Source organism: Electrona antarctica (assembly GCF_951216825.1).
Source record: "Electrona antarctica genome assembly, chromosome: 6".
In the NCBI taxonomy this organism is placed as follows: domain Eukaryota; kingdom Metazoa; phylum Chordata; class Actinopteri; order Myctophiformes; family Myctophidae; genus Electrona; species Electrona antarctica.
Window position 1 is genome coordinate 55,417,028 of NC_136811.1, and position 20,406 is coordinate 55,437,433.

At 49.4% G+C, this 20,406-nt stretch overlaps 1 protein-coding gene across 2 annotated transcripts in view; it reads left to right on the top strand.

Moving 5' to 3' along the window:
* Window positions 1-354: 354 nt before the first annotated feature.
* Window positions 355-20,406, top strand: part of thbs3a (thrombospondin 3a) — a 74,104-nt gene continuing 54,052 nt past the window's right edge. For both annotated transcript variants that reach the window (XM_079504782.1, XM_079504783.1), the window contains exons 1-3: window positions 355-513; window positions 14,053-14,259; window positions 15,815-16,071. In XM_079504782.1, coding sequence (XP_079360908.1) covers window positions 429-513; window positions 14,053-14,259; window positions 15,815-16,071 — 549 coding nt within the window. In that variant the 5' untranslated portion in view covers window positions 355-428. The remainder of the gene's footprint in view (window positions 514-14,052; window positions 14,260-15,814; window positions 16,072-20,406) is intronic.

Genomic DNA, 20,406 nt, shown 5'->3' on the forward strand with positions numbered 1-20,406 from the left:
CACACACACACACACACACACACTCTCTCCTCCTCCTCTCTCTCTCTCTCTCTCTCTCTCTCTCTCCCTCTCTCTCTCCTCCCCCCCCCCTCTCTCTCTCTCTCTCTCTCTGCTTCAGTCCCCCCCCCCCCCCCCCCCCCCCCCCACACACACACACACACACACACAGAGCCCCGTGGTGGTCGCGCCCCCACGCACGCCCCGTGCGTCTCCCCCAGTCATTCATTGAACGGCAGGCAGCAGGCAGCAGGCAGCGCAACAAGTGGAAGCTTCACTCTGCTTTTTGGGACGTATATAAGGCTCGTGCGTGCGTGCGCGAGTGCGTGCGTGGGTACGTTTGTGTCGGTCCCTGCACTTGGATATAAAGTTGGATTAATTAATTCATTGACAGCCTAATTCATTATAATTTCCTCGCGGAGGACGTGGACATGGGTGTGCGCGCCACGCTCATCCTGTGCGTGTGTGCGTGGGTCGCGGGAGGCGAGACGGCCCCGGACAAACAAGACGTGCAAGGTGAGGGGTTAATTCATTGCTTTTAACGTTTGCTTTTATTGTTTACTTAGTTTACAACCAGAGGTTTTCAACCCTTTTCCATATCCATTATTTTATGTATTCTGCATTTGAGCCACTATAGGCCACTACTGACCAATGATGACATTTAGCCTCTGACTCAAAACTAAAGAATATTGTGTTGTTGTTGGATGAAGATTTTGTCCACAACTCCATGCTGTATTGATGTTGGTATACCAAAACACAGGCAAACGTTGATCAAAATAACAATTATTCTACACTCAACATTTTACTATGTCATTAATATATACCTTAGAGCTGTTGTGTGGAAATAATAGTTTCTAGGAAGTTCTACAGTTCTATAGGAAACACAGAATAGGGGGACTTTTTATTATTTCCACACAACAGCTCTAAGGTATAGTAAAATGTTGAAAATGAGTGGAATGCCCCTTTAACAATTATAATTTAACTCTTGAGAACATGAAACCAAATGGACCCGTAGGTTATACATATTGGTCCATATATCAAGAGTTAAAGATCTATAAGGGACGGGTCCATGATTTACCAACTCTCCATGGGGACCACCTGGAACCCCCTCAAGGACCACTGGTGGTCCCCGGACCACTGGTTGAGAACCACTGCCTTCCCTATATAGGCCTATACCGCTGCAGCATCTTTCTGGAGCTTAAAATAATACTTAAAAGTATCAAAAGTAAAAGTATTATATGCCAGTGGTTTCCACTTTTACGGCTCTAGCAGTGATTCTCATTTTCGTCACCGCTAAACGCCTTACCCCTAAACTTCTTTGCCTTTTTTTTTTTTACTATTTTGAAAAACATGTTTGAATAGTTCAACTAGCCAATCATTGACACGTTGTGAGCTTGTAGACTGGCCATTTTAACTATTCAAAAATCTTTAGCAAAATAGTAAAAACAGGCAAAGAAGTTTAGGGATAAGGGGTTTAGCGGTAACGAAAATGGAGCCCCTTATCCCTAAAACCCTAAACCCCTTATCCCTAAAACTACTTCAACAAAACAAAAATCAAATGGTGCTGTCATGTATCTCTACGATGACACTGCAAATGAGGGAAACCTCAATGTCTCTCCGTCTCTCTCTCTCTCTAACGGGTCCATTTGGTTCCATTTGTACACTCTCAGAGTTAAATTAACATCGATTTTACAATATAAATTGGGGGTCCCAGAGATAGAAATTCCATTGAGAATCACTGCTAGAGCCATACAATTCTTCTCTAGTGGGGGGGTCCCTGGGGGTCCCTGGCATATATATTTTTCAAATGGGGGTCCGCGGGGCTAATGCATGTCAATGTGGGGGTCCTTGACATAAGAATGTTTGGGAACCACACTGGTTTATGCAGAAAGTCCTGCATGTCTAAAATGGGTGGAAGTCTTTTGGAAATAGCAGATCTACAATATAAGCAATGTGACAGCTCGGCTATTTTCATATATAATAGGCCTATAGCTATAAAGTTTAAATAGGGCTTAAGTGCTGAAAGTGTGTTTTGTACTTAACACTTAGCGCGCCATTGCCGACGATTAAAGTCAATTGAAGCCTAATTTTGATACTGACGCTTAACGCCATTGCCGACGGCCTTCGGCAATTGAGCTTTTATAGCGCGTTCGATTGCTTGAGCCAAAATGCTACTCACGTTAGCCGGTTAGCTAGCTGTGTTGTTAGCACAGCACTGGATCGGCCATCTTAGATCGTCGTCGCCATAAGAATCCATTCTATCCATTTCTTTCAATCGCCTGTATCTCCTATTCCTTGTCCCAGATGGCATTTTGGTCAAAACAGCGTTTCTTTGACGGCACAGATCGGACGATGGTATGGTGACTCATGGGGGTGTGGTCTGTATGGTGACTCATGGGGGTGTGGTCTGTATGGTGACTGCTCATGGGGGTCTGGTCTGTATAGTGACTCTAATGGGGGTGTGGTCTGTATGGTGACTAATAGGGGTGTGGTCTGTATGGTGACTCTGCTCATGGGGGTGTGGTCTGTATGGTGACTCTAATGGGGGTGTGGTCTGTATGGTGACTCTGCTCATGGGGGTGTGGTCTGAATGGTGACTCATGGGGGTGTGGTCTGTATGGTGACTCATGGGGGTGTGGTCTGTATGGTGACTCATGGGGGTGTGGTCTGTATGGTGACTCTAATGGGGGTGTGGTCATAGAGTATATATATAATAGAGACTGAACTGGCGCGAAGCTCCGCCCCCCCAGCTATTCATGTCAGTGGAAGTTGCTCAGTGGCGTTTTGAAGCACCCGGAAGACTGCCGGAAGTACCGTCTCAGAACGTCTACTTCCGCATTTGACCACCAAATTTTGGTGGTCAAATGCGGAAGTGCAACCGAGCGCTCAATGTTAAAGCCCAGCTGCACGGGGTTTCCCGGTCATGAATCCACGGGTCCGCCTGTAGTCCCTCCTCCTACCACTAGGGAGGAGAGCTTCAACGTTGGAAAGTCTGCCTGCCCCCTTGGGTGTGGTCTGTATGGTGACTCTCATGGGGGTGTGGTCTGTATGGTGACTCATGGGGGTGTGGTCTGTATGGTGACTCATGGTGGTGTGGTCTGTATGGTGACTCTTCTCATGGGGGTGTGGTCTGTATGGTGACTCTTCTCATGGGGGTGTGGTCTGTATGGTGACTCATGGGGGTGTGGTCTGTATGGTGACTCATGGGGGTGTGGTCTGAATGGTGACTCTTCTCATGGGGGTGTGGTCTGTATGGTGACTCATGGGGGTGTGGTCTGTATGGTGACTCATGGGGGTGTGGTCTGTATGGTGACTCATGGGGGTGTGGTCTGAATGGTGACTCATGGGGGTGTGGTCTGTATGGTGACTCTAATGGGGGTGTGGTCTGTATGGTGACTCATGGGGGTGTGGTCTGAATGGTGACTCATGGGGGTGTGGTCTGTATGGTGACTCTAATGGGGGTGTGGTCTGTATGGTGACTAATGGGGGTGTGGTCTGTATGGTGACTCATGGGGGTGTGGTCTGTATGGTGACTCTTCTCATGGGGGTGTGGTCTGTATGGTGACTCATAGGGGGTGTGGTCTGTATGGTGACTCATGGGGGTGTGGTCTGTATGGTGACTCATGGGGGTGTGGTCTGTATGGTGACTCTGCTCATGGGGTCAATGAGATACACCGTCCATCCTTCAGCACATTTCGCAGTTCTTTGTTTATTCATCTGGATTGTGTTTGAAAAGCCAGTCCTTGTGTTGAGAGGTTGAAAGTTGGTCCGCGTGAAGGAGGCTCAACCAGAAAGGTGCATGCGCTCCACAGAGCACACACGCACGCACGCACGCACGCACGCACGCACGCACGCACGCACGCACGCACGCACGCACGCACGCACGCACGCACGCACACACCTCTGCCAGATATTTTTCAAAAGACACCTGTAACTGTGTGTGTGTGCAATGACCAGGATTCAAACTCAGGTCTCCCACGTGAAAGTATTTTTCTTCACCACTAGACCAGAGCAATATCCCTTATACCAACTGGGGGAGATATTAGAGACTTTTAAAAGTTCAAGGTTCTCTTTATTTGTCTCCCTATGCACAGCTGCATACAAAAAACACCATGAAACACAACCAACATAATACAAAACTGAGATATTGCACACAATCCCTTGATAAAAGTGCAACTAGTCAATAAAGTGCATTCGGCAATCTCTGATTGAGCATTTTGATTGACAGGGGAACAAAAGAGTGTTCTATATATCTCATGGCATTAGCTCATATTCTCGGTACAACACATGCAAAGGGTCTTGTCTCAAGTAAGCAAGCTGAGCTCTGAGCTCTTATCAATTTGGGTTCCCTGACCTGAACAGCTGGTCTATATAGCAGCATTAATAACCTTTCTCTGCCAGCTGGTTTTCTAAACGAGCCTGTATATTAACCATGCATGTTCTGTCACGATACCAAGAAATGGGGGACCAAAGTGAAGACACACGCACGCACGCACGCACGCACGCACGCACGCACGCACGCACGCACGCACGCACGCACGCACGCACACACACACACACACACACACACACACACACACACACACACACACACACACACACACACACACCGTTCTTAAGTTCTACTGTGTTTATTCACCAAAACCTGGAATGAGGAGGGAAAAGGTGTGGCTGGCAGGCAGGCTGGCAGGCAGGCAGGCAGGCAGGCAGGCAGGCAGGCAGGCAGGCAGGCAGGCAGGCTGGCAGGCAGGCAGGCAGGCAGGCAGGCAGGCAGACAGACAGACAGACAGACAGACAGACAGACAGACAGACAGACAGACAGACAGACAGACAGACAGACAGACAGACAGACAGACAGACAGACAGACAGACAGACAGACAGACAGACAGACAGACAGGATCTGAGGTGGAGGAGAGGAGTGCTACGTAGACGTCTATCGGCGAAGAGCAGGACGAAGTGTGACAAAGTCCTGGACCGGAAGTTGACAGAATGCACTGGACTCAGGCTACAGCCCAGCTTTAAAGATCTTAACTCCATTTATTTTAAATAATTTCTTTAGCATAGTACAACCTAAACATTACAGAGACTTTAGTTGTCACTGTACAATACTTTAAAACAGTTGTCATGTTGCACACATGCCTAAAATTGCTGATATTTGCGCCGCCCTGGTTGAAAACCATGTATTTCAAACTGCAGCTTGTCGCACTCCTGCAGTGCTGCATGAACTCAGTTTTCTGTTTTCTCAATGACGCCACTCTCCTTGACCTAGTCTACACCAGTGGTTCCCAAAGTGGGGTCCGGGGACCCCCAGGGGTACTTGAGGCAGTTCCAGGGGGGACCCAACTAAATGATAATTTGCAACCAAATGGACCCTTATGGGTCTGTAACTCAGAGAGTGGGTCCATTTGGTTCCATTTGTACACTCTCTGAGTCAATTTACAGTGGATTTACAATATAAATTGGGGTACCAGAGATAGAAATGCCATTAAATCGGGGATCCGTAGACTAATGTGTGTGAAACTGGGGGTCCTTGAAATTAATATGTTTCGGAATCACTGCTAGAGCCGTAAAAATCCTCCCTTATCGGGGTCACTGGTATATGTTTTCAAACGGGGGGTCCGTGGCCTAATAAATGTTAATTTGGGGTCCGCGCATGTCCACAGGCTGCATGTGGACAGAGTTCAGTGCATGTCCACAGGCTGCATGTGGACAGAGTTCAGTGCATGTCCACAGGCTGCATGTGGACAGAGTTCAGTGCATGTCCACAGGCTGTGGACAGAGTTCAGGGCATGTCCACAGGCCGCATGTGGACAGAGTTCAGTGCATGTCCACAGGCTGTGGACAGAGTTCAGTGCATGTCCACAGGCTGTGGACAGAGTTCAGTGCATGTCCACAGGCTGTGGACAGAGTTCAGGGCATGTCCACAGGCTGCATGTGGACAGAGTTCAGGGCATGTCCACAGGATGTGGACAGAGTTCAGTGCATGTCCACAGGCTGTGGACAGAGTTCAGTGCATGTCCACAGGCTGCAGGTGGACAGAGTTCAGTGCATGTCTGCAGGCTGTTGACAGAGTTCAGTGCATGTCCACAGGCTGTGGACAGAGTTCAGTGCATGTCCACAGGCTGTGGACAGAGTTCAGTGCATGTCCACTGCAGGCTGTGGACAGAGTTCAGGGCATGTCCACAGGCTGCAGGTGGACAGAGTTCAGTGCATGTCTGCAGGCTGTTGACAGAGTTCAGTGCATGTCCACTGCAGGCTGTGGACAGAGTTCAATGCATGTCCACAGGCTGGTGGACAGAGTTCAGTGCATGTCCACAGGCTGTGGACAGAGTTCAGTGCATGTCCACAGAGTGTGGACAGAGTTCAGTGCATGTCCACAGAGTGTGGACAGAGTTCAGTGCATGTCCACAGGCTGGTGGACAGAGTTCAGTGCATGTCCACTGCAGGCTGTGGACAGAGTTCAGGGCATGTCCACAGGATGCATGTGGACAGAGTTCAGGGCATGTCCACAGGCTGCATGTGGACAGAGTTCAGTGCATGTCCACAGGATGTGGACAGAGTTCAGTGCATGTCCACAGGATGTGGACAGAGTTCAGGGCATGTCCACAGGCTGTGGACAGAGTTCTGTGCATGTCTGCAGGCTGTTGACAGAGTTCAGTGCATGTCCACAGGCTACATGTGGACAGAGTTCAGGGCATGTCCACAGGCTGCATGTGGACAGAGTTCAGGGCATGTCCACAGGATGTGGACAGAGTTCAGTGCATGTCCACAGGCTACATGTGGACAGAGTTCAGGTCATGTCCACTGCAGGCTGTGGACAGAGTTCAGTGCATGTCCACAGGCTGCATGTGGACAGAGTTCAGTGCATGTCCACTGCAGGCTGTGGACAGAGTTAAGTGCATGTCCACAGGCTGGTGGACAGAGTTCAGTGCATGTCCACAGGCTGTGGACAGAGTTCAGTGCATGTCCACAGGCTGGTGGACAGAGTTCAGGGCATGTCCACAGGCTGGTGGACAGAGTTCAGTGCATGTCCACAGGCTGCATGTGGACAGAGTTCAGTGCATGTCCACAGGCTACATGTGGACAGAGTTCAGGTCATGTCCACTGCAGGCTGTGGACAGAGTTCAGTGCATGTCCACAGGCTGCATGTGGACAGAGTTCAGTGCATGTCCACAGGCTGTGGACAGAGTTCAGTGCATGTCCACAGGCTGGTGGACAGAGTTCAGTGCATGTCCACAGGCTGTGGACAGAGTTCAGGGCATGTCCACAGGCTGTGGACAGAGTTCAGGGCATGTCCACAGGCTGGTGGACAGAGTTCAGTGCATGTCCACAGGCTGTGGACAGAGTTCAGTGCATGTCCAGCAGCCAGGGGGCCTGGCTGTGGACAGAGTTCAGTGCATGTCCACAGGCTGTGGACAGAGTTCAGTGCATGTCCACAGGCTGTGGACAGAGTTCAGTGCATGTCCACAGGCTGTGGACAGAGTTCAGTGCATGTCCACAGGCTGTGGACAGAGTTCAGTGCATGTCCACAGGCTGTGGACAGAGTTCAGTGCATGTCCAGCAGCCAGGTGGCCTGGCTGTGGACAGAGTTCAGTGCATGTCCACTGCAGGCTGTGGACAGAGTTCAGGGCATGTCCACAGGCTGCATGTGGACAGAGTTCAGTGCATGTCCACAGGCTGGTGGACAGAGTTCAGTGCATGTCCACAGGCTGGTGGACAGAGTTCAGTGCATGTCCACAGGCTGGTGGACAGAGTTCAGTGCATGTCCACAGGCTGGTGGACAGAGTTCAGTGCATGTCCACAGGCTGGTGGACAGAGTTCAGTGCATGTCCACAGGCTGTGGACAGAGTTCAGTGCATGTCCACAGGCTGGTGGACAGAGTTCAGTGCATGTCCACTGCAGGCTGTGGACAGAGTTCAGGGCATGTCCACAGGCTGCATGTGGACAGAGTTCAGGGCATGTCCACAGGCTGTGGACAGAGTTCAGTGCATGTCCACAGGCTGGTGGACAGAGTTCAGTGCATGTCCACAGGCTGGTGGACAGAGTTCAGTGCATGTCCACAGGATGTGGACAGAGTTCAGTGCATGTCCACAGGCTGCATGTGGACAGAGTTCAGTGCATGTCCACAGGCTACATGTGGACAGAGTTCAGTGCATGTCCACAGGCTACATGTGGACAGAGTTCAGTGCATGTCCACAGGCTACATGTGGACAGAGTTCAGTGCATGTCCACTGCAGGCTGTGGACAGAGTTCAGTGCATGTCCACAGGCTGCATGTGGACAGAGTTCAGTGCATGTCCACAGGCTGCATGTGGACAGAGTTCAGTGCATGTCCACAGGCTGCATGTGGACAGAGTTCAGTGCATGTCCACTGCAGGCTGTGGACAGAGTTCAGGGCATGTCCACAGGCTGCATGTGGACAGAGTTCAGTGCATGTCCACAGGCTGCATGTGGACAGAGTTCAGTGCATGTCCACAGGCTGTGGACAGAGTTCAGTGCATGTCCACAGGCTGTGGACAGAGTTCAGTGCATGTCCACTGCAGGCTGTGGACAGAGTTCAGGGCATGTCCACAGGCTGTGGACAGAGTTCAGGGCATGTCCACAGGCTGTGGACAGAGTTCAGGGCATGTCCACAGGTTGCATGTGGACAGAGTTCAGTGCATGTCCACAGGCTGTGGACAGAGTTCAGTGCATGTCCACAGGCTGTGGACAGAGTTCAGTGCATGTCCACAGGCTGGTGGACAGAGTTCAGTGCATGTCCACAGGCTGGTGGACAGAGTTCAGTGCATGTCCACAGGCTGGTGGACAGAGTTCAGTGCATGTCCACTGCAGGCTGTGGACAGAGTTCAGGGCATGTCCACAGGCTGCATGTGGACAGAGTTCAGGGCATGTCCACAGGCTGTGGACAGAGTTCAGTGCATGTCCACAGGCTGCATGTGGACAGAGTTCAGTGCATGTCCACAGGCTACATGTGGACAGAGTTCAGTGCATGTCCACAGGCTACATGTGGACAGAGTTCAGTGCATGTCCACAGGCTACATGTGGACAGAGTTCAGTGCATGTCCACTGCAGGCTGTGGACAGAGTTCAGTGCATGTCCACAGGCTGCATGTGGACAGAGTTCAGTGCATGTCCACAGGCTGCATGTGGACAGAGTTCAGTGCATGTCCACAGGCTGCATGTGGACAGAGTTCAGTGCATGTCCACAGGCTGGTGGACAGAGTTCAGTGCATGTCCACAGGCTGTGGACAGAGTTCAGGGCATGTCCACAGGATGCATGTGGACAGAGTTCAGTGCATGTCCACAGGATGTGGACAGAGTTCAGTGCATGTCCCCAGGATGTGGACAGAGTTCAGGGCATGTCCACTGCAGGCTGTTGACAGAGTTCAGTGCATGTCCACAGGCTACATGTGGACAGAGTTCAGGGCATGTCCACTGCAGGCTGTGGACAGAGTTCAGTGCATGTCCACAGGCTGCATTTGGACAGAGTTCAGGGCATGTCCACTGCAGGCTGTGGACAGAGTTCAGTGCATGTCCACAGGCTGCATTTGGACAGAGTTCAGGGCATGTCCACTGCAGGCTGTGGACAGAGTTCAGGGCATGTCCACAGGCTGGTGGACAGAGTTCAGGGCATGTCCACAGGCTGGTGGACAGAGTTCAGTGCATGTCCACAGGCTGGTGGACAGAGTTCAGTGCATGTCCACAGGCTGGTGGACAGAGTTCAGTGCATGTCCACAGGCTGTGGACAGAGTTCAGTGCATGTCCACAGGCTGGTGGACAGAGTTCAGTGCATGTCCACAGGATGTGGACAGAGTTCAGGGCATGTCCACTGCAGGCTGTGGACAGAGTTCAGTGCATGTCCACAGGCTGGTGGACAGAGTTCAGGGCATGTCCACAGGCTGGTGGACAGAGTTCAGTGCATGTCCACAGGCTGGTGGACAGAGTTCAGTGCATGTCCACAGGCTGGTGGACAGAGTTCAGTGCATGTCCACAGGCTGCATGTGGACAGAGTTCAGTGCATGTCCACAGGCTGGTGGACAGAGTTCAGTGCATGTCCACAGGCTGGTGGACAGAGTTCAGTGCATGTCCACAGGATGTGGACAGAGTTCAGTGCATGTCCACAGGCTGGTGGACAGAGTTCAGTGCATGTCCACAGGCTGTGGAAAGTGTCCCCATAGTCTGTCTGCCTCTCAGTGGCGTCATTTCAGAAAAAGCTGTGGAATGGCATGTTCACGTTGTGCATGGAAAGTTTGTGGTGTTAAGGCTGGCTCAGGGGCCATGACCAAGAGGGGAGACCAGACGGAGTTAAAGCAGCAAAAAAAAAGGATTTTATTGAACAATTGAGTACCACAGACGAATAACAGTCTAAGTCCACACTCCACACTATTGATCCATAATATATAAATGATAGATAAGGGTTCAGGACAACGAGGCCTTTTCGTGGAGGGGTCAGTCTGAAATTTGGACTTAGACTGTTTTTCGTCTGTGGTACTCAATTAATGAATAAAGATAATCAAACTAATCATTTTTAGTTCCAACTAAGGCTGGCAGGGAACAACTGCCCGATTATTCCATCCTACTTGGCTAACATTGGCTTTCAAAGTTTGCAGGATTGGCCCGTTTTAAACAAAAACGGAACAATTTACGTGAAATCTTTCATACTAGGCTTTTCACATTGGCCTGTTATAGCGCCACATTGCAAAACACATTTTTGGAACAAAATGCCTCAAATCATCCAATTGCCATCAAAGGCGTAAGAAGAAATGGCACCCTTTTCACATTGGCTTAATTATTATAGCGCCACCAGGAGGCCACAACCCGACCTGCTCTGGTGGAGACCTGTGACCCGAGGGGCACTTTATCTAGTTTGTATTTGGGGGGGGGGGGGGGGGGGGGGCATTTCCGGGGGTCCCCAGCCCAAAACGTTAAGAATCCCTGGATTACATCATTCATTCATTCATTCATTCATTCATTCATTCATTAATCCATTCATTCATTCATTCATGCATGCATGCATGCATGCATGCATGCATTCATTCATTCATTCATTCATTCATTCATCCATTCATTCATTCATGCATTCATTCATTCATCCATTCATTCATTCATTCATCCATTCATTTAAAACCTCTGATAACACATTGAGGACGTGGAACCCAGCAGCTCATTTAGGACTGACTGATTGAGATGAATGTGGACAACCTGAAGTGTTAAAGTGAAAAGTTCTCCAAACATGTGGGAACATTCACGGTGACAGAAAGCAGATCTTCCTAAGTGTGTTTGTGAACGGGAGGCGTGTGTGTGTGTGTGTGTGTGTGGGGGGGGGGGGGGGTGCTGCATGCAGGCTAAAGTTAAACAAAAACATATGCTAATCCCTCTTCACTGATAGACCAGGCAGGACATTTTCTGGGCTCCAGTTGGCAGTGAGTTCCATAACACACTGGTTCTCAATGTTCTACATCCAGCTTTTAGTGTCCGTCCACACACTTTGTACTACACATGTTAGAACAAAGGTATATGTTTCTTTTCCCTTTTTACCTCCCTTATGATGAATTCCTGTTCTGTTCTTTGACTATATAGAAGTGTCTATTTGTACGTCTCTAAATGTTCTGATGAATTGAACAAGGTGGACCCTCTTGTAAACACGTGTAATGCTTAATTGGGTCGTCCACTCACAGTTAACAGTCTTTGTATTGAGTTTGTGCTTGAAATGTACTGTAATTCTGCAAACTGTTAATAAATATTTCAATCAATCAATCAATTGGCACATCACATCACCATCACATCACCTAATCAACATGAGTAAGACTTTAATATATTAGCGCCCCTCACTTCACACGGGTGTGATTTATTTCCATCCACGGCAGCACCTGAATGACATTGTTACTTCATAGCACCTTTTGTCATATTAACGGTATGGAAATATGTAATGCTTTCCCCCCTAAGATACAGTATGTCACGATGAGGAAAACTGGAGAGAATATATAGTTTCCATTATAGGACAGACTGCAAATTACTGTTATACTTGCTGTATAACCACTTGCTGTTGAACCCCATCATTCCCCTATTCTGGGGAGAACATTCACCAAAAACAGCCGATCTACAAGCTCACAACGCGTCACGTTGTTGTGACGCCATGCGGAAACAACGGTCGGACATGGCGGTCGGACATGGCGGTCGAACATGGCGGTCGGACATGGCGGTCGGACATGACGGTCGGACATGGCGGTCGGACATGGCGGTCGGACATGGCGGTCGGACATGGCGGTCGGACATGGCGGTCGAACATGGCGGTCGAACATGGTGGTCGGACATGGCGGTCGGACATGGCGGTCGGACATGGCGGTCGGACATGGCGGTCGAACATGGCGGTCGAACATGGCGGTCGGACATGGCGGTCGGACATGGCGGTCGGACATGACGGTCGGACATGACGGTCGGACATGGCGGTCGGACATGGCGGTCGGACATGGCGGTCAAACATGGTGGTCGGACATGGCGGTCGGACATGGCGGTCGGACATGGCGGTCGAACATGGCGGTCGAACATGGCGGTCGAACATGCGCTGATCCTGTGTTAGCGGTTATAGGGTTGGGTTAGGGTTTAGGTTGTCTGTGTTTCACTAGAGGGTCGAAGTGATTCACTAGGTATAGAGAGTCTATAAGTGGTGACATTAATGAATTCCAAATACCGCCATTATCACAGTATTCTGAGGCACCGCTGGACTAGCGCCACGCGGCAACCACATGCATCTGCCCACAGGTGTGCGGGTTAGAGCTGGGATCGGGCCGACTTGTTCCAGCCCGAACCGAGCCCGACAGCTTTGTGTACTACCCGACTCGACACAGACGCTCCCCCCCCCCCCCCCCTTAATTCTTCTTTGAGGAAGGCACTTTAATCATTACACTGACAGCAAGCATGTTATTGTTATAATTAATGTACAGCTTGCCTTGCCTGTCATGACTGCTACATTTAGACATCATACCACACTGTGTCAGATTCTAAATTACCATGAATTGGGACCATTTTATATCTATATCCGACTACTACGCTGATTTATAAATAGTATAACACAGCGCACCGTGCTCGCTCACAACAAACAAACACACACACATACATACACACGACACACACACAAACACTCGTGCAGTCTTACCAGCATTGATGATTGATTTGACATCGGCGATTCTGCATTGGCAATATATTTAATCCACACAGCGGGCAGCTGTATAGGCTACTTTGGGACTGTTCGTGTAAAGTTGAAAACTCTTAATAAAGTGCTATTCAATCAAACAATCAGCGTCAGCTGCAGGCGATTATTGGTAGCCTGATTTGCCATGGACCATGGACATGGACATGGACATGGACCATGGACCATGGTCCATGGACCATGAACCATGAACCATGGACCATGGACCATGTCCATGGTCCATGGTCCATGGTCCATGGACCATGGTCCATGGACCATGGACCATGGATCATGGACCATGGACCATGGTCCATGGGCACGGATCGAGTTATTTACTCATACTCAACTGTTCACTGTTTAACAGCTAATAATTCAAACTATTTATATTAATCCAACCATGGTGGTTTACATGTTGTCATGGAGGAGGAGGATCACATCCACCGTGGGTGAGTTCAACCTTAGGCTAACACCGTCCTCCTCTCTTCAGTGGTTCTTCCAGCTACTCCCCATATGTGACCTCAGTCACAGAAGAAGCGTAGGGACTGAGGTCACATCTGGGGCTGCTCCTGCTGCCTGCAGCGCGTTGCAAGCTTGCAACAACGGTGCTGCTGCTGCTTGCAGTGCGTTGTCAGGCTGCACCACGCATCCTGGTTAACCAGGAAATACATATTTCTTTAGGTCGTGTATCCCAGCTCTATAGTGCGGGTCTCACTCCTTCTCCTTACATTATCTGCCCACATGGATGGATGGATGAACAGTGCATATATTTGCCATATTTTGTTATTCAAACTTGTCTGTCTTTCTGTCTTCATGTCTCTCTCTCTCTCTCTCTCTCTATGTCTCTCTATGTCTCTCTCTCTCTCCCAGTGATTGACGTGCTGAGCCTCCAGGACTCCAAGCAGACGGCGGCGGCGGTGGAGAAGATAGCGGGCGCTCTGAGCGCGCTCCCTGACCTCTACGTGACCTCCACGTTCCGCCTGCCCCCCAAGCTGGGCGGGGTTCTGTTCGGGGTCTACGGCAAACACGACAACAGGAAGTACCTGGAGGTGGCCATCATGGGCAAGATCAACAAAGGTGATGAATTTAGAATATATAGGAGGGTGCAGTCGGTAGTGCTGTAGGCTACATTTTTTACACTCTCAGAGTTAAATTAACATTGATTTTACAATATAAATTGGGGTCCCAGAGATAGAAATGCCATTAAATGGGGGGTCCGTAGACTAATGCATGTCAAACTATGGGTCCTTAAAAGGGGTTGAGAATCAGTATCACTGCTAGAGCCGTAAAAAGTCATCTCTTATGGTGGTCCCTGGCATATCTTTTAAAATGGGGGTCCGCAGGCTAATTAGTGTCAATTTAGGGGTCCTTGACATAAAAAGGTTTGGGAACCCCTGTCATCATACTGTACATCAGGGGAGCCCGTACTGGTTTGACTTGAGAGCTACTTTCAAAATGACCGGCTCAACCAGATATATCCTCCCAAAACAATGATTATCCCATTGCTGGAAATAGTTTTAAACTGTACCTGAAGGGGCTTTGGAACAGCGGTGCTGGCGTTACATATAAGACAAGCAGACTCGGAATGGGATATAGAGGGAAGGGAATTGGAATTGGTGCTGTTTTGTTTTGTATAACTTACAATGCTACTGACGTTTGTGCGCAACACTCTCGAAAACAAAGTATTGCATTGTACATAATAAAGACGCCCTGGAGACTTGACATTCAGTAATTGGGTCTTTTGATCAAAATAAGAACATTATAATGCCACGTACAAGACCAAGGCTTTTGTACGTACAGCAGAGATTAAAATAGGGTGCATTTTGTATCCCAAAACGCAGTTTATAGTTAAGGGACGCAATAAAACAACGACCTCTGCATCTATAATATAATATAATCATTTCTTCTTCTGTTTTCTACATGAATATAACCACATTATAACCATATCAAATGAGTTAAATGCTGCAATTTGTAAAAAATGGCAAAATATGACTCCTAACGTGGTTGAAGTGGGACTCATAAAATGTCCCTGGGACTCATTTCTAAAAGACCACCCCTGCATCCTGGGACTATTTACATTGAAAACCTATTTAAATCACTGGTTATAGTGACGATGACTCCTTCCTCCTTCAAACCTCAGCTCTGGTGCGTTACACGTCCTATAAATAGACCCTCCAGAATAATGGAGGGTCTAAAATCCTTGATTTTATGCAGTGAAATTACGGGAAATTGTGAACTATGCGGAAAGTTGCAAAATATGCGGAACATTTTGAAATACGAAATATGCAAAAAGTTGCCAAACGTGCAGGAGTTTATGTGATTTTATGCAGTGAAATATGCGGGAAGTTGCGGAATATGTGGGAAGTTTGCACGATTATTGGCCCCGGTAAAAGAAAAATAATAAAAAAAAAACCCCAGCATAATCTGTGCCATTTGGCTGATTATGCGGCGAATTATGCAATTGCATGAACACATTTTTCTGGAGGATCTATATAAAGTTAAAGTTGTGTCTTTGTCGTCAGCTCTGGTGCGCTACACGTTCTATAAAGCTGACATTGTGTCTTCTGTCTCCCTCAGCTCTGGTGCGCTAAACGTCCTCTAAAGCTGACATTGTGTCTTCTGTCTCCCTCAGCTCTGGTGCGCTACGTGCGCGCCGACGGCAAGGTGTACACGGTGAACCTGCAGAGCGCGGCCCTGGCGGACGGCCGGAGCCACTCCCTCATGCTGCGGGTGGGCGGGCTGCGGCGCAACACGCTGCACATGGAGCTCTACGTGGACTGCCGCCTGGCCGACTCCAGCCAGGGCCTCCCCAAGATGGTCGCCCTGCCCGCCGACGCCGAGGAGGCCGTGGAGCTGCGGCACGGCTACAAGGCCTACGCGCGGCTGCAGGTGAGGGCCGTAGCAGTGGGTTTTTTCTCTATCATTTTTATCCCACGATTTTGTAACCCATTTTTTATGCCACACCAGTGTCAATTATCTAATGTGATCCTATGCGCTACACTTCCATATGACAACCTGGGGCGGCAGCGGACTGACCTCATGCTTCCTTCTATGCATGAGGAGTCCAAGCTGCTTCTTTTCACCTGACAGGGGGGAGTTTCCCTGGTTGGACGTAGCGCGTGGAAGGAACACGTTATTCCGACCAGTTCCTTTTCCCCTCCATCAGGCGCCCTGGTATAAAAGCGCTATATGAATGCACCTTTTCCCATGGTAGAGGATAGAGATGTAGGCCTACTGCTGTTCCCATGGTAGAGGATAGAGATGTAGGCCTACTGCTGTTCCCATGGTAGAGGATAGAGATGTAGGCCTACTGCTGTTCCCATGGTAGAGGATAGAGATGTAGGCCTACTGCTGTTCCCATGGTAGAGGATAGAGATGTAGGCCTACTGCTGTTCCCATGGTAGAGGATAGAGATGTAGGCCTTCTGCTGTTCCCATGGTAGAGGATAGAGATGTAGGCCTTCTGCTGTTCCCATGGTAGAGGATAGAGATGTAGGCCTACTGCTGTTCCCATGGTAGAGGATAGAGATGTAGGCCTACTGCTGTTCCCATGGTAGAGGATAGAGATGTAGGCCTACTGCTGTTCCCATGGTAGAGGATAGAGATGTAGGCCTACTGCTGTTCCCATGGTAGAGGATAGAGATGTAGGCCTACTGCTGTTCCCATGGTAGAGGATAGAGATGTAGGCCTACTGCTGTTCCCATGGTAGAGGATAGAGATGTAGGCCTACTGCTGTTCCCATGGTAGAGGATAGAGATGTAGGCCTACTGCTGTTCCCATGGTAGAGGATAGAGATGTAGGCCTACTGCTGTTCCCATGGTAGAGGACAGAGATGTAGGCCTACTGCTGTTCCCATGGTAGAGGATAGAGATGTAGGCCTACTGCTGTTCCCATGGTAGAGAATAGAGATGTAGGCCTACTGCTGTTCCCATGGTAGAGGATAGAGATGTAGGCCTACTGCTGTTCCCATGGTAGAGAATAGAGATGTAGACCTACTGCTGTTCCCATGGTAGAGGATAGAGATGTAGGCCTACTGCTGTTCCCATGGTAGAGGATAGAGATGTAGACCTACTGCTGTTCCCATGGTAGAGGATAGAGATGTAGGCCTACTGCTGTTCCCATGGTAGAGGATAGAGATGTAGGCCTACTGCTGTTCCCATGGTAGAGGATAGAGATGTAGGCCTACTGCTGTTCCCATGGTAGAGGATAGAGATGTAGGCCTACTGCTGTTCCCATGGTAGAGGATAGAGATGTTTCCCATGGTAGAGGATAGAGATGTAGGCCTACTGCTGTTCCCATGGTAGAGGATAGAGATGTAGGCCTACTGCTGTTCCCATGGTAGAGGATAGAGATGTAGACCTACTGCTGTTCCCATGGTAGAGGATAGAGATGTAGGCCTACTGCTGTTCCCATGGTAGAGGATAGAGATGTAGGCCTACTGCTGTTCCCATGGTAGAGGATAGAGATGTAGGCCTACTGCTGTTCCCATGGTAGAGGATAGAGATGTAGGCCTACTGCTGTTCCCATGGTAGAGGATAGAGATGTAGGCCTACTGCTGTTCCCATGGTAGAGGATAGAGATGTAGGCCTACTGCTGTTCCCATGGTAGAGGATAGAGATGTAGGCCTACTGCTGTTCCCATGGTAGAGGATAGAGATGTAGGCCTACTGCTGTTCCCATGGTAGAGGATAGAGATGTAGGCCTACTGCTGTTCCCATGGTAGAGGACAGAGATGTAGGCCTACTGCTGTTCCCATGGTAGAGGATAGAGATGTAGGCCTACTGCTGTTCCCATGGTAGAGGATAGAGATGTAGGCCTACTGCTGTTCCCATGGTAGAGGATAGAGATGTAGGCCTACTGCTGTTCCCATGGTAGAGGATAGAGATGTAGGCCTACTGCTGTTCCCATGGTAGAGGATAGAGATGTAGGCCTACTGCTGTTCCCATGGTAGAGGATAGAGATGTAGGCCTACTGCTGTTCCCATGGTAGAGGATAGAGATGTAGGCCTACTGCTGTTCCCATGGTAGAGGATAGAGATGTAGGCCTACTGCTGTTCCCATGGTAGAGGATAGAGATGTAGGCCTACTGCTGTTCCCATGGTAGAGGATAGAGATGTAGGCCTACTGCTGTTCCCATGGTAGAGGATAGAGATGTAGGCCTACTGCTGTTCCCATGGTAGAGGATAGAGATGTAGGCCTACTGCTGTTCCCATGGTAGAGGATAGAGATGTAGGCCTACTGCTGTTCCCATGGTAGAGGATAGAGATGTAGGCCTACTGCTGTTCCCATGGTAGAGGATAGAGATGTAGGCCTACTGCTGTTCCCATGGTAGAGGATAGAGATGTAGGCCTACTGCTGTTCCCATGGTAGAGGATAGAGATGTAGGCCTACTGCTGTTCCCATGGTAGAGGATAGAGATGTAGGCCTACTGCTGTTCCCATGGTAGAGGATAGAGATGTAGGCCTACTGCTGTTCCCATGGTAGAGGATAGAGATGTAGGCCTACTGCTGTTCCCATGGTAGAGGATAGAGATGTAGACCTACTGCTGTTCCCATGGTAGAGGATAGAGATGTAGGCCTACTGCTGTTCCCATGGTAGAGGATAGAGATGTAGGCCTACTGCTGTTCCCATGGTAGAGGATAGAGATGTAGGCCTACTGCTGTTCCCATGGTAGAGGATAGAGATGTAGGCCTACTGCTGTTCCCATGGTAGAGGATAGAGATGTAGGCCTACTGCTGTTCCCATGGTAGAGGATAGAGATGTAGGCCTACTGCTGTTCCCATGGTAGAGGATAGAGATGTAGGCCTACTGCTGTTCCCATGGTAGAGGATAGAGATGTAGGCCTACTGCTGTTCCCATGGTAGAGGATAGAGATGTAGGCCTACTGCTGTTCCCATGGTAGAGGATAGAGATGTAGGCCTACTGCTGTTCCCATGGTAGAGAATAGAGATGTAGGCCTACTGCTGTTCCCATGGTAGAGGATAGAGATGTAGGCCTACTGCTGTTCCCATGGTAGAGGATAGAGATGTAGGCCTACTGCTGTTCCCATGGTAGAGGATAGAGATGTAGGCCTACTGCTGTTCCCATGGTAGAGGATAGAGATGTAGGCCTACTGCTGTTCCCATGGTAGAGGATAGAGATGTAGGCCTACTGCTGTTCCCATGGTAGAGGATAGAGATGTAGGCCTACTGCTGTTCCCATGGTAGAGGATAGAGATGTAGGCCTACTGCTGTTCCCATGGTAGAGAATAGAGATGTAGGCCTACTGCTGTTCCCATGGTAGAGGATAGAGATGTAGGCCTACTGCTGTTCCCATGGTAGAGGATAGAGATGTAGGCCTACTGCTGTTCCCATGGTAGAGGATAGAGATGTAGGCCTACTGCTGTTCCCATGGTAGAGGATAGAGATGTAGGCCTACTGCTGTTCCCATGGTAGAGGATAGAGATGTAGGCCTACTGCTGTTCGGAAACACTTTCTCACTTCTCTGCATTACAGAACGTTTCCTAGAATGACGATGAGGTCAAATAACGAGCGGAATTCATGTTGACATCGTCATGACCACACCTACAGTACAATCAGCGATGCTGTGTGCGTTTGTGTGTGAGTCTGCGTGCGCGCGCGCGCGCGTGCGTGCGTGCGCGCGTGCGTGCGTGCGTGCGTGCGTGCGTGCGTGCGTGCGTGCGTGCGTGCGGGCGCGCAAGCGTGCGTGCGTGCGTGCGTGCGTGTGCACATTGGCGTCTCCCAAAGCAGACCAGTGGCCCAATTATCTCCAAACTTGGCACACACACTCGTCAGTCATGGGTCTGGCCTTTGGACAGACTACCTTTAACCCCATCCTTCCATTTTTCATACTTGAATGTAATAGTTTTATGAGGTTAATATTATTGCTAAATGTTTGTAACCGTTTTAGAAAAGCAATAAGCCACGCAAGGTCCCGGTTACCCGGTAACCTGACACCTCATGTGGCTTATTGCTTTAGTAGGCGTATATATATATATACTCATTATGCAGAATGTCCCAATTTTTCAAATGTATAAGAGGAATCTTTTGAAAATATTTGGCCCAAAATTTGGCCCAGACTGGCCCACCCAGAGGGTCGGCCCACCGGGCATAATGCCTGATACGTCCTGTGGCCAATCCAGGCCTGCATGCTTGTAGATCTGCTATTTTCAAATGGCTGAAATGTATATAGGACTGAAGTGGTTTAAAATAGAAATAGTAGATCTAA